This window comes from Entelurus aequoreus, linkage group LG12 (genome assembly GCF_033978785.1).
Source record: "Entelurus aequoreus isolate RoL-2023_Sb linkage group LG12, RoL_Eaeq_v1.1, whole genome shotgun sequence".
NCBI classification, from domain to species: Eukaryota; Metazoa; Chordata; class Actinopteri; order Syngnathiformes; family Syngnathidae; genus Entelurus; species Entelurus aequoreus.
Genome location: NC_084742.1, coordinates 66,466,083 through 66,480,369, shown reverse-complemented (window position 1 = coordinate 66,480,369; position 14,287 = coordinate 66,466,083). Strand labels below are relative to the sequence as shown.

The window sequence follows — 14,287 nt, the reverse complement described above, 5'->3', positions numbered from 1 at the left end:
CCTTCATGGCCATGAGAGCGTGTTGCCTTCATGGCCATGAGAGCGTGTTGCCTTCATGGCCATGAGAGCGTGTTGCCTTCATGGCCTCAGGAGCAGTGTTGCCTTCATGGCCATGAGAGCGTGTTGCCTTCATGGCCATGAGAGTGTGTTGCCTTCATGGCCATGAGAGCGTGTTGCCTTCATGGCCTCAGGAGCAGAGTTGCCTTCATGGCCATGAGAGTGTGTTGCCTTCATGGCCATGAGAGTGTGTTGCCTTCATGGCCATGAGAGCGTGTTGCCTTCATGGCCATGAGAGTGTGTTGCCTTCATGGCCATGAGAGCGTGTTGCCTTCATGGCCATGAGAGTGTGTTGCCTTCACGGCCTCAGGAGCAGAGTTGGACGCGGTGAACTCGCAGTCTGCTAATTGCTCGCTGATCTGTGACCAGGACTTGCCTCATCATCTGCCAGTCGTTGGTCAACTTCCTGTCTCATTTCTCTGGACGCCTAATCAAAGCAGGGGGGATATTCTGCAATGTTCCCCTGGGAGAGGGGGGTGTGGGATTATTCTGCAATGTTTCCGGGCTTTTCCTTCCCCTCCCCCATTCTTGGGCCCTCAGAAACATTTGGCACAACTTCAACTCTTTTTTTTTGTCAGAAGTTTCATCCATCCGCTTATCTGAGGTGGGGTCGCGGGGGCAGCAGCCTAAGCAGAGAAACCCAGACTTCCCTCTCCCCAACCACTTAGTCCAGCTCCTCCCGGGGGATCCCGAGGCGTTTCCCAGGCCAGCCGGGAGACATAGTCTTCCCAACGTGTCCTGGGTCTTCCCCGTGGCCTCCTACCGGTCGGACGTGCCCTAAACACCTCCCTCAGGAGGCGTTCGGGTGGCATCCTGACCAGATGCCAGAACCACCTCAACTGCCGGTAATAATAGGAGCCCAAGTCCTCTGCAGTGGACATATTTGTGTAACTGACCACAAATATGTCCACTGCAGAGGACGCCTGTAATAATAGGAGCCCATGTCCTCTGCAGTGGACATATTTGTGATCAGTTACACAAATATGTCCACTGCAGAGGACGCCTGTAATAATAGGAGCCCGAGTCCTCTGCAGTGGACATATTTGTGTAACTGACCACAAATATGTCCACTGCAGAGGACGCCGGTAATAATAGGAGCCCAAGTCCTCTGCAGTGGACATATTTGTGTAACTGACCACAAATATGTCCACTGCAGAGGACGCCTGTAATAATAGGAGCCTGTGTCCTCTGCAGTGGACATATTTGTGTAACTGACCACAAATATGTCCACTGCAGAGGACGCCTGTAATAATAGGAGCCCGTGTCCTCTGCAGTGGACATATTTGTGTAACTGACCACAAATATGTCCACTGCAGAGGACGCCTGTAATAATAGGAGCCCGTGTCCTCTGCAGTGGACATATTTGTGTAACTGACCACAAATATGTCCACTGCAGAGGACGCCGGTAATAATAGGAGCCCATGTCCTCTGCAGTGGACATATTTGTGTAACTGACCACAAATATGTCCACTGCAGAGGACGCCTGTAATAATAGGAGCCCATGTCCTCTGCAGTGGACATATTTGTGTAACTGACCACAAATATGTCCACTGCAGAGGACGCCGGTAATAATAGGAGCCCATGTCCTCTGCAGTGGACATATTTGTGTAACTGACCACAAATATGTCCACTGCAGACGAAATGGGCATATTTGTGGTCAGTTACACAAATATGTCCACTGCAGAGGACGCCGGTAATAAAAGGAGCCCATTTCCTCTGCAGTGGACATATTTGTGTAACTGACCACAAATATGTCCACTGCAGAGGACGCCGGTAATAATAGGAGCCCAAGTCCTCTGCAGTGGACATATTTGTGGTCAGTTACACAAATATGTCCACTGCAGAGGACGTCGGTAATAATAGGAGCCCAAGTCCTCTGCAGTGGACATATTTGTGGTCAGTTACACAAATATGTCCACTGCAGAGGACGCCGGTAATAATAGGAGCCCAAGTCCTCTGCAGTGGACATATTTGTGGTCAGTTACACAAATATGTCCACTGCAGAGGACGCCGGTAATAATAGGAGCCCAAGTCCTCTGCAGTGGACATATTTGTGGTCAGTTACACAAATATGTCCACTGCAGAGGACGCCTGTAATAATAGGAGCCCGTGTCCTCTGCAGTGGACATATTTGTGTAACTGGCCACAAATATGTCCACTGCAGAGGACGCCGGTAATAATAGGAGCCCGTGTCCTCTGCAGTGGACATATTTGTGTAACTGACCACAAATATGTCCACTGCAGAGGACGCCTGTAATAATAGGAGCCCGTGTCCTCTGCAGTGGACATATTTGTGTAACTGACCACAAATATGTCCACTGCAGAGGACGCCTGTAATAATAGGAGCCTTTGTCCTCTGCAGTGGACATATTTGTGTAACTGACCACAAATATGTCCACTGCAGAGGACGGCGGTAATAATAGGAGCCCATGTCCTCTGCAGTGGACATATTTGTGTAACTGACCACAAATATGTCCACTGCAGAGGACGCCGGTAATAATAGCAGCCCATGTCCTTTGCAGTGGACATATTTGTGTAACTGACCACAAATATGTCCACTGCAGAGGACGCCGGTAATAATAGGAGCCCATGTCCTCTGCAGTGGACATATTTGTGGTCAGTTACACAAATATGTCCACTGCAGAGGACGCCGGTAATAATAGGAGCCCAAGTCCTCTGCAGTGGACATATTTGTGGTCAGTTACACAAATATGTCCACTGCAGAGGACGCCGGTAATAATAGGAGCCCAAGTCCTCTGCAGTGGACATATTTGTGGTCAGTTACACAAATATGTCCACTGCAGAGGACGCCTGTAATAATAGGAGCCCGTGTCCTCTGCAGTGGACATATTTGTGTAACTGGCCACAAATATGTCCACTGCAGAGGACGCCGGTAATAATAGGAGCCCCAGTCCTCTGCAGTGGACATATTTGTGGTCAGTTACACAAATATGTCCACTGCAGAGGACGCCTGTAATAATAGCAGCCCATGTCCTTTGCAGTGGACATATTTGTGTAACTGACCACAAATATGTCCACTGCAGAGGACGCCTGTAATAATAGGAGCCCGTGTCCTCTGCAGTGGACATATTTGTGTAACTGACCACAAATATGTCCACTGCAGAGGACGCCTGTAATAATAGGAGCCCGTGTCCTCTGCAGTGGACATATTTGTGTAACTGACCACAAATATGTCCACTGCAGAGGACGCCTGTAATAATAGGAGCCTTTGTCCTCTGCAGTGGACATATTTGTGTAACTGACCACAAATATGTCCACTGCAGAGGACGGCGGTAATAATAGGAGCCCATGTCCTCTGCAGTGGACATATTTGTGTAACTGACCACAAATATGTCCACTGCAGAGGACGCCGGTAATAATAGCAGCCCATGTCCTTTGCAGTGGACATATTTGTGTAACTGACCACAAATATGTCCACTGCAGAGGACGCCGGTAATAATAGGAGCCCATGTCCTCTGCAGTGGACATATTTGTGGTCAGTTACACAAATATGTCCACTGCAGAGGACGCCGGTAATAATAGGAGCCCAAGTCCTCTGCAGTGGACATATTTGTGTAACTGACCACAAATATGTCCACTGCAGAGGACGCCGGTAATAATAGGAGCCCATGTCCTTTGCAGTGGACATATTTGTGGTCAGTTACACAAATATGTCCACTGCAGAGGACATGGGCTCCTATTATTATTATTAGCTCATGCATTGATAAAAAATGCCTGACTTTGACAGGAAGGCCACTATTAAAATACTTTATAGCAACATTGTTGACAAGAGTATAAAAGAAAATGCTACTAAAGAATGAAAATATCTGTTATTTTATTTGTTGTGCAAAAAGTGTCTTCATGAAAGCACAAACATTTGAGTATTCAAGAAAAATAATGTCCTCTGTATCTACAAGAAGTATATTTGCATATAGAAGACTTTCCGGTCATCTTCTTACATTCGTCCTTTCTTACAAAAGTGAGGTAGAATTTCTCTGGAGGAGGATTTGCTGGCTAAGAAGCGCTCCCGCCCCCGAGTCCCGTGCCACAGTCAAATGGCTGCTCGTAAACACTGTGCTCTGATTCAGAGTCCTTGCAGGCGTCCCCCTTGGACTCCCAGTCCTCGTACGGGTTCTGGCAGGGACCGTGTCCGCTGTGGGTCGCTGGGGGTGGGGGAGGACCGGAGCCGGGGTGCAGGTCCTGCCGAGGCCTCCAGGGGGACTTGCCGAATGTGCCTGTGCAGGACAAGACAGGAGGTCAGAGTCTCAAACTCAAGGACAAATCTGGCCTGACACATTATTTGAGGTGGCCTGACAAGTAATTTATTTTGGCTCCATAGTCATTAAATATTGCCTGCCGCATCAATTAATGTGGCCTGCCATTTCATTTACGTGGCCTGATACATTATTTAATGTGGCCCATCATGTCGTTTTAATGGCCCACCACATCGTTTTTGTCATTAAATGGCCCGCTACATTATTTATGTGGCCTGATGTATTATTTATCGTGGCCCATGATGTCATTTTAATGGCCCACCACATCGTTTTTGTCATTAAGTGTCCTGCTACATTATTTAAGTGGCCTGATACATTATTTAATGTGGCCCATCACGTCATTTTAATGGCCCACCACATCGTTTTAGTCATTAAGTATCCCGCTACATTATTAATGTGGCCTGATACATTATTTAAATTGGCCCATCACGTAATTTTAATGGCATTAAATGGCCCACTACATTATTTAAGTGGCCTGATGTATTATTTAATGTGGCCCCACACGTCATTTTAATAGCCCACCACTTCGTTTTTGTCATTAAGTGTCCCGCTACATTATTAAGTGGCCTGATACATTATTTAAAGTGGCCCATCACGTAATTTTAATGGCATTAAATGGCCCACTACATTATTTAAGTGGCCTGATGTATTATTTAAGTTGGCCCATCACGTCATTTTAATGGCCCACCACATCGTTTTTGTCATTAAGTGTCCTGCTACATTATTTAAGTGGCCTGATACATTATTTAATGTGGCCCATCACGTCATTTTAATGGCCCACCACATCGTTTTTGTCATTAAGTATCCCGCTACATTATTAATGTGGCCTGATACATTATTTAAATTGGCCCATCACGTAATTTTAATGGCATTAAATGGCCCACTACATTATTTAAGTGGCCTGATGTATTATTTAATGTGGCCCCACACGTCATTTTAATAGCCCACCACTTCGTTTTTGTCATTAAGTGTCCCGCTACATTATTAAGTGGCCTGATACATTATTTAAAGTGGCCCATCACGTAATTTTAATGGCATTAAATGGCCCACTACATTATTTAAGTGGCCTGATGTATTATTTAAGTTGGCCCATCACGTCATTTTAATGGCCCACCACATCGTTTTTGTCATTAAGTGTCCTGCTTCATTATTTAAGTGACCTGATACATTATTTAATGTGGCCTGATGAATTATTTAAAGTGGCCCATCACATCATTTTAATGGCCCACCACATCGTTTTTGTCATTAAGTATCCCGCTACATTATTAATGTGGCCTGATACATTATTTAAATTGGCCCATCACATAATTTTAATGGCATTAAATGGCCCACTACATTATTTAAGTGGCCTGATGTATTATTTAAGGTGGCCCATCACGTCATTCTAATGGCCCACCACATCGTTTTTGTCATTAAGTGTCCCGCTACATTATTTATGTGGCCTGATGTTTTATTTTACCGTGGCCCAGCACGTCATTTTAATGGCCCACCACATCGTTTTTGTCATTATGTGGCCTGATACATTATTTAATGTGGCCCATCATGTCGTTTTTATCATTAAGTGTCCCGCTACATTATTTAAGTGGCCTGATGAATTATTTAAAGTGGCCCATCACGTCATTTTAATGGCCCACCACATCGTTTTTGTCATTAAGTGTACCGCTACATTATTAATGTGGCCTGATACATTATTTAAAGTGGCCCATCACGTAATTTTAATGGCATTAAATGGCCCACTACATTATTTATGTGGCCTGATGTATTATTTAAGGTGGCCCATCACGTCATTTTAATGGCCCACCACGTCGTTTTTGTCATTAAGTGTCGTGCTGCATTATTTAAGTGGCCTGATGTATTATTCAAGGTGGCCCATCATGTCATTTTAATGGCCCACCACATCGTTTTGTACCTTGCCATGTCATTAAATGGCCCGCTACATTATTTAATGTGGCCTGATGTATTATTTGAAGTGGCCCATCACGTCGTTTTAATGGCCCACCACGTCGTTTTTGTCATTAAGTATCCTGCTACCTTATTTAAGTGGCCTGATACATTAATTATGTGGCCCATCGCGTCGTTTTAATGGCCCACCACATTGTTTTTGTCATTAAGTGTCCTGCTACATTATTTAAGTGGCCTGATACATTATTTATGTGGCCCATCGCGTCGTTTTAATGGCCCACCACATTGTTTTTGTCATTAAGTATCCTGCTACATTATTTAGGTGGCCTGATACATTATTTATGTGGCCCATCACGTCGTTTTAATGGCCCACCACATTGTTTTTGTCATTAAGTATCCTACTACATTATTTAAGTGGCCTGATACATTATTCATGTGGCCCATCGCGTCGTTTTAATGGCCCACCACATTGTTTTTGTACCTTGCCATGTCATTCAGTGGCCCGCTACATTATTTAATGTGGCCCGGCCTTCACGGCATTTTAATGACCTGCCGTATCATTTAATGTGACCCGTCATGCCATTAAGTGGCCCGCCACATCATTTATAGTGGCCAACAACATAATTCAAAATGGCTTGCCACATTAGTGACCCGCCACATCATTTTAGTGGCTCACCACATTATTGATGGTGGCCCGCCACATCATTTGAAGTGGCCTTTAATGAAAAAGAGTGGCCCTTGTCAGACGTAATGGCGACAAGGAGTTGTGTTCAAGGAGACCTACCCATGAAGGAATTACATGGCGGGAGACACTCGTCGTAATTAGCCGCCTCCCCCTCCTCTACGGATGGGCGGCGGCCGGGCTGCTGGTGGGAGGGGCCAAGATGGAGACTGGCGTTGGGAAGCTGCATCAAGATGGCGGAGGAGCAGAGGTCCAGAGGCTCCCGTCTTCTGGACCTGGTCAGGCTCTCACTGTCGCTGCCAACAGGTCTTGTCTCGGCGGGACACCCTGATGATGGCGAGGACACGGACAAGTCACACGGGGGAAGCATTTCATTGTCGCGCGGGGGCCCCACGTCTATTGTGGCCCCTAACTCATTTTTGAGTTTTTTACAGACAAAATAAAGAAAATACTATTCTATAGGCTTCCGCCCGAATGCAGCTGAGATAGACTCCAGCACCCACCCCCCCCCCACCCCAAAAGGGACAAGCGGTAGAAAATGGATGGATAGGCAAAATGTGGAATATTCCGGAGTCGTGTTGCGCAACATACGATATAAATAAAGCTGTGTCGGCAAATTTGACAAGCGAACAAACGCGCCCTCAACACCGTGTGGCATTCTTGCGAACGGCTAACGTCCCTCCACAGCGCAAAGCCCCTATTAAGTCACTGATCCTTGCAAACAAACCATGTTTTTTTTTTTTTTACAAGTCACATTATCACTGGAGGATGAGGAATAGCTAAACAATTGCCCCATTTACTCTCTGTGAAGCAGCAGTTCCATTGGCAACAAAACAGGCCCAGAGCATAATACCACCACCACCATGCTTGACGGTAGGCATGGTGTTCCTGGGATTTCTCCTCCAAACATATTGCTGGGTATTGTGGCCAAACAGCTCCATTTTTGTTTCATCTGACCACAGAACTTTCCTCCAGAAGGTCTTATCTTTGTCCGCGTGATGTCAGATGAAACAAAAATGGAGCTGTTTGGCCACAATACCCAGCAATATGTTTGGAGGAGAAATCCCAGGAACACCATGCCTACCGTCAAGCATGGTGGTGGTAGTATTATGCTGTGGGCCTGTGGAACTGCTGCTTAAAATGGGACAATGAAAAAGGAGGATTAGCTCCTGTAAACGTTTGAGCAGGACTGTATATTTGAGGTGTAGTACAGAATAAAGACCTGCGTAGACGTCCTCGGTGGGGTAGAGGTCTCGGCGAAGCAGCGTGCTGATTGGACCCTGATAATGGCACAGCAGGGGGTCGAGACACGCCTCCATCTCGCCTTCACTTCCTGTATCCAGCTGACAGAAGCCTGCGGGGAGTAAATCCAGGTCAGGGTTGATGTGGGCCATGCCGGTAAAAGAAGTGTCCGCACCGTTCAAGTCTTTGGGCGGCAGGTAGAAGGCGCTGGCGTACTGGCCGCTCTCGGAGGCCAGGTAGCCATCTTGGCGCTCTGCCAGCGTGCCTTGTGAGGACAGGTAGCTGGGGATGTCTGCGGGCAGGTTGGTCTCGTCTGTGGACGTCAACAAGTGTGTTACTCTTTTGGTTTTTGAACCTCTAAAAAGAAGATTTCAAAAAAGTAAACAGGTGAAAGGTAACAATAAAATGTTGACTCTGACAACACAAAGTTGCCATGCCGGCTGTTTTTTGTCTTTAAAACTGTCATTGCTCACAAAATAATCACGAAGAAAATCGACTTAGTCGAGGATTTCATTACTTTACATCAAATAATCCACTTTGAAATATTTTTGGGGGAGAAAAAAGTGAATTTTTTATTTTGTTTGCCATAAAAAAAATTGGATTTCATTGACAAAAACAAACAAATAAAAAACTAATAACTGACAGATGGATGTGTAGTTAATCCAGAGACTTAGGGGTGGAAGTAAAAAAAAAAAGAAGAAGTATTTGACTTATTTTGAACACTTTTATGAGGCCTTTTTGGATCTACACACATTTTAGTGGTAATTAAAACAAGACTATTTAAAAAAAAATTTAATCAAGGATTTTATGAATTATTTGACCTATTTAAGGCTCCAATTACTTCACATCAAATATTCCACTGTAACATTTTTTGGGGTTAAAAGATTGCACATTTTTTGTGTTTGCTACAAAATAAATCAGATTTCTTTAACAAAAATGGCAAAAAAACCCCACAAAAAAACCCCATAAACAAATAATAAAAGCTTTATAAATGATGAATAGATGTGTAGTTGATCTAGAGAAAAATTAATGACTTATTTTTAACACACATTTAAAAAAATAAAAATGCAATTTCTCAAAAAATAAAATAATGATGACTTTAACATTTTTTGGGGTGAAAAGATTGCACATTTTGTGTGTTTCCTGCAAAAAATTGTATTTCTTTAAAAAAAAGGCCATTAAAAAAACAAAAAAGAACATTAAAAAATAATAAAAACTTATAATTGACGAATGGATCGGAAGTTGATTTAAAGACTTATTTTTAACACTTTTATGAGTCCCAAATTTTAGTGGTACATTTTTGAAAGTGTCATTGCTCTAAAAATAATAATTAAACATTTATATTGAATTCAAATCGATGATTTCATGAATTATTGACCTAGTCGAGGAACTAATTACTTTACATCAAATAATCCACTTAGAAATTTTTGGGGGGAGAAAAAAGTGCATTTTTTGTTTGTTTGCATTAAAAAAAAACTAGGATTTCTTTGACAAAAACAAACAAATAAACAAAACAAATAAAAACTAATAACTGACAGATAGATGTGTAGTTGATCCAGAGACTTAGGGGTGGAAGTAAAAAAAAAGAGAAGTATTTGACTTATTTTGAACATTTTTATGAGTGGGGCCTTTTTGGATCTACACACATTTTAGTGGTAATTAAAACAAGACTATTTAAAAAAAAAATTTAATCAAGGATTTTATGAATTTTTTGACCTATTTAAGGCTCCAATTACTTCACATCAAATATTCCACTGTAACATTTTTTGGGGTTAAAAGATTGCACATTTTTTGTGTTTGCTACAAAAAAATCAGATTTCTTTAACAAAAATGGCAAAAAAAACAAAAAAAAACCCCATAAACAAATAATAAAAGCTTTATAAATGATGAATAGATGTGTAGTTGATCTAGAGAAAAATTAATGACTTATTTTTAACACACATTTAAAAAAAATAAAAATAATGATGACTTTAACATTTTTTGGGGTGAAAAGATTGCACATTTTGTGTGTTTGCTGCAAAAAAATATATTTCTTTAAAAAAAAGGCCATTAAACAAACAAAAAAGAACATTAAAAAATAATAAAAACTTATAATTGACGAATGGATCGGAAGTTGATTTAAAGACTTATTTTTAACACTTTTATGAGTCCCAAATTTTAGTGGTACATTTTTGAAAGTGTCATTGCTCTAAAAATAATAATTAAACATTTATATTGAATTCAAATCAATGATTTCATGAATTATTGACCTAGTCGAGGATCTAATTACTTTACATCAAATAATCCACTTAGAAATTTTTTGGGGAGAAAAAAGTGCATTTTTTGTTTGTTTGCATTAAAAAAAACTAGGATTTCTTTGACAAAAACAAACAAACAAAACAAATAAAAACTAATAACTGACAGATAGATGTGTAGTTGATCCAGAGACTTAAGGATGGAAGTAAAAAAAAAGAGAAGTATTTTACTTATTTTGAACACTTTTATGAGTGGGGCCTTTTTGGATCTACACACATTTTAGTGGTAATTAAAACAAGACTATTTTTTAAAAAAAATCAAGGATTTTATGAATTATTGACCTACTTAAGGAACCAATTAGTTCACATCAAATGTTCCACTTTAACATTTTTTTGGGGTTAAAAGATTGCACATTTTGTGATTGCTACAACAAATATGATTTCTTTAACAAAAAGGGCATAAAACAAAAAAGATAAACAAATAATAAAAACTTTATAAATGAGGAATAGATGTGTAGTTGATCTAGAGAAAAATTAATGACTTATTTTTAACACTTTTATGAGTCCCAAATTGTAGTGGTACATTTTTCTTGTAAATGCAATTTCTCAAAAAAATAATAATGATTTTATGAATTATTGACCTATTTAAGGCTCCAATTACTTCACATCAAATATTCCACTTTAACATTTTTTGGGGTGAAAAGATTGCACATTTTGTGTGTTTGCTACAAAAAATATAATTTCTTTAGCAAAAATGGCAAAAAACAAACAAAAAAAAAACCATCAAAAAAATAATAAAAACTTAAGCGTTGAAAGTAAAAAAAAGAAAAAAAAAGTATATGACTTATTTTGAACACTTTTATGAGTGGGGTCTTTTTGGATCTACACACATTTTAGTGGTAATTAAAAAAAGACTATTTCTAAAAATGATAATAAAATAAAATCAAGGATTTGATGAATTATTGACCTATTTAAGGAAACAATTACTTCACATAAAATATTCCACTTTAACATTTTTTTGGGGTGAAAAGATTGCACATTTTGTGTTTGCCACAAAAAATATGATTTCTTTAACAAAAAGGGCATCAAACAAACAAAATAAAACATAAAAAAATAATAAAAACGTATAATTGACGAATAGAACTGGAGTTGATCTAGAGACTTAAGCGTTGAAAGTAAAAAATACAAACATTTAAAGACGTATTTTTAACACTTTTATGAGTCCCAAATTTTAGTGGTACATTTTTTTAAAGTGTCATTGCTCTAAAAATTATAATTTTAAAATTTATATTTAATTAAAATCAATGATTTTATGAATTATTGACCTATTTAAGGAAACAATAACTTCACATTAAATATTCCACTTTAACATTTTTTGGGGTGAAAAGATTGCACATTTTGTGTGTTTGCCACAAAAAATATGATTTCTTTAACAAAAAGGGCATAAAACAAACAAACATAAAAACATAAACAAATAATAAAAACTTCATAAATGACAAATATATGTGTAGTTGATCTAGAGAAAAATGAATGACTTATTTTTAACACTTTTATGAGTCCCAAATTTTAGTGGTCCATTTTTTTTTTAATGCAATTTCTTAAAAAATAATAATGATTTAAAATCAATGTTGTTATGAATTATTGACCTATTTAAGGCTCCAATTACTTCACATCAAATATTCCACTTTAACATTTTTTGGGGTGAAAAGATTGCACATTTTGTGTGTTTGCTACAAAAAATATAATTTCTTTAACAAAAAGGGCATTAAACAAACAAAAAAAACCCATCAAAAAAATAATAGAAACTTAAGCGTTGAAAGTAAAAAAAAAAAAAAAAAAGTATATGACTTATTTTGAACACTTTTATGAGTGGGGCCTTTTTAGATCTACACACATTGTAGTGGTAATTAAAAAAAGACTATTTCTAAAAAAGATAATAAAATAAAATCAAGGATTTTAGGAATTATTGACCTATTTAAGGAAACAATTACTTCACATCAAATATTCCACTTTAATATTTTTTTGGGGTGAAAAGATTGCACAGTTTGTGTGTTTGCCAAAAAAATATGATTTCTTTAACAAAAAGGGCATCAAACAAACAAAATAAAACATAAAAAAATAATAAAAACGTATAATTGACGAATAGAACTGGAGTTGATCTAGAGACTTAAGCGTTGAAAGTAAAAAATACAAACATTTAAAGACTTATTTTTAACACTTTTATGAGTCCCAAATTTTAGTGGTAAATTTTTTTTAAATGTCATTGCTCTAAAAAGAATAATTAAAACATAAATATTGCATTAAAATCAATGATTTTATGAATTATTGACCTATTTAAGGCTCCAATTACTTCACATCAAATATTCCACTTGAACAGTTTTGGGGGTTAAAAGATTGCACATTTTGTGTGTTTGCCACAAAAAATATGATTTCTTTAACAAAAATGGCATAAAACAAACAAAAACAAAAAAGTAAAAAAAATAATAAAAACTAACAATTGACGAATGGATCTGAAGTTGATTTAAAGACTTATTTTTTAACACTTTTATGAGTCCCAAATTTTAGTGGTACATTTTTTTTAAATGTCATTGCTCTAAAATAATAATTAAAACATAAATATTGCATTAAAATCAATGATTTTATGAATTATTGACCTATTTAAGGCTCCAATTACTTCACATCAAATATTCCCCTTTAACAGTTTTTGGGGTGAAAAGATTGCACATTTTGTGTGTTTGCCACAAAAAATATGATTTCTTTAACAAAAAGGGCATCAAACAAACAAAACAAAAAAAACCCATAAAAAAATAATAAAAACTTATAATTGACGAATGGATCTAAAGTTGATTTAAAGACTTATTTTTAACACTTTTATGAGTCCCAAATTTTAGTGGTACATTTTTTTTTTCAAATGTCATTGCTCTAAAAATAATAATTAAAACATTTTATATTGAATTAAAATCAATTATTTTATGAATTATTGACCTACTTAAAGTTCCAATTACTTCACATCAAATATTCCACTTTAACATTTTTTGGGGTGAAAAGATTGCACATTTTGTGTGTTTGCTACAAAAAATAAGATTTCTTTAACAGAAAGGGCATAAATCAAACAAAAAAAACAACATAAACAAATAATAAAAACTTTATAAATGAGGAATAGATGTGTAGTTGATCGAGAAAAAAATGAATGACTTATTTTTAACACTTTTATGAGTACCAAATTTTAGTAGTACATTTTAAAAAAAGAAGAAGAATTAAAATCAATGTTTTTATGAATTATTGGCCTATTTAAGGCTCCAATTACTTCACATCAAATATTCCACTTTAACAGTTTTGGGGGTTAAAAGATTGCACATTTTGTGTGTTTGCTACAAAAAATAAGATTTCTTTAACAAAAATGGCATCAAACAAACAAAAAAAAAACCCTTACAAAAATAATAAAAACTTATAATTGACAAATGGATCTGAAGTTGATTTAAAGACTTATTTTTAACACTTTTATGAGTCCCAAATTTTAGTGGTACATTTTTAAAAAAAATGTCATTGCTCTAAAATTAATAATTAAAAAATAAATATTGCATTAAAATCAATGATTTTATGAATTATTGACCTATTTAAGGCTCCAATTACTTCACATCAAATATTCCACTTTAACAGTTTTGGGGGTTAAAAGATTGCACATTTTGTGTGTTTGCTACAAAAAATATGATTTCTTGAACAAAAATGGCATAAAACAAACACAAAAAAACCGTCAAAAAAAATAATAAAAACTTATAATTGACTAATGGATCTGAAGTTGATTTAAAGACTTATTTTTAACACTTTTATGAGTCCCAAATTTTAGTGGTAAATTTTTTTTAAAAATGTCATTGCTCTAAAATTAATAATTAAAA

General features: G+C 37.8%; 1 protein-coding gene across 2 annotated transcripts in view; it reads right to left on the bottom strand.

Annotated features, from left to right (window-relative positions):
- Positions 1 to 3,872: 3,872 nt before the first annotated feature.
- The window catches only part of lrig3 (leucine-rich repeats and immunoglobulin-like domains 3), a 94,195-nt gene continuing 83,780 nt past the window's right edge, over positions 3,873 to 14,287 (bottom strand). Inside the window, exons 16-19 of one of the 2 annotated variants that reach the window (XM_062066473.1) lie at positions 8,333 to 8,470; positions 8,138 to 8,269; positions 7,018 to 7,242; positions 3,873 to 4,292 (exon numbers count right to left, since the gene is read on the bottom strand). In XM_062066473.1, coding sequence (XP_061922457.1) covers positions 4,072 to 4,292; positions 7,018 to 7,242; positions 8,138 to 8,269; positions 8,333 to 8,470 — 716 coding nt within the window. In that variant the 3' untranslated portion in view covers positions 3,873 to 4,071. The remainder of the gene's footprint in view (positions 4,293 to 7,017; positions 7,243 to 8,137; positions 8,270 to 8,332; positions 8,471 to 14,287) is intronic. The other variant, XM_062066474.1, reaches the window with a different exon arrangement.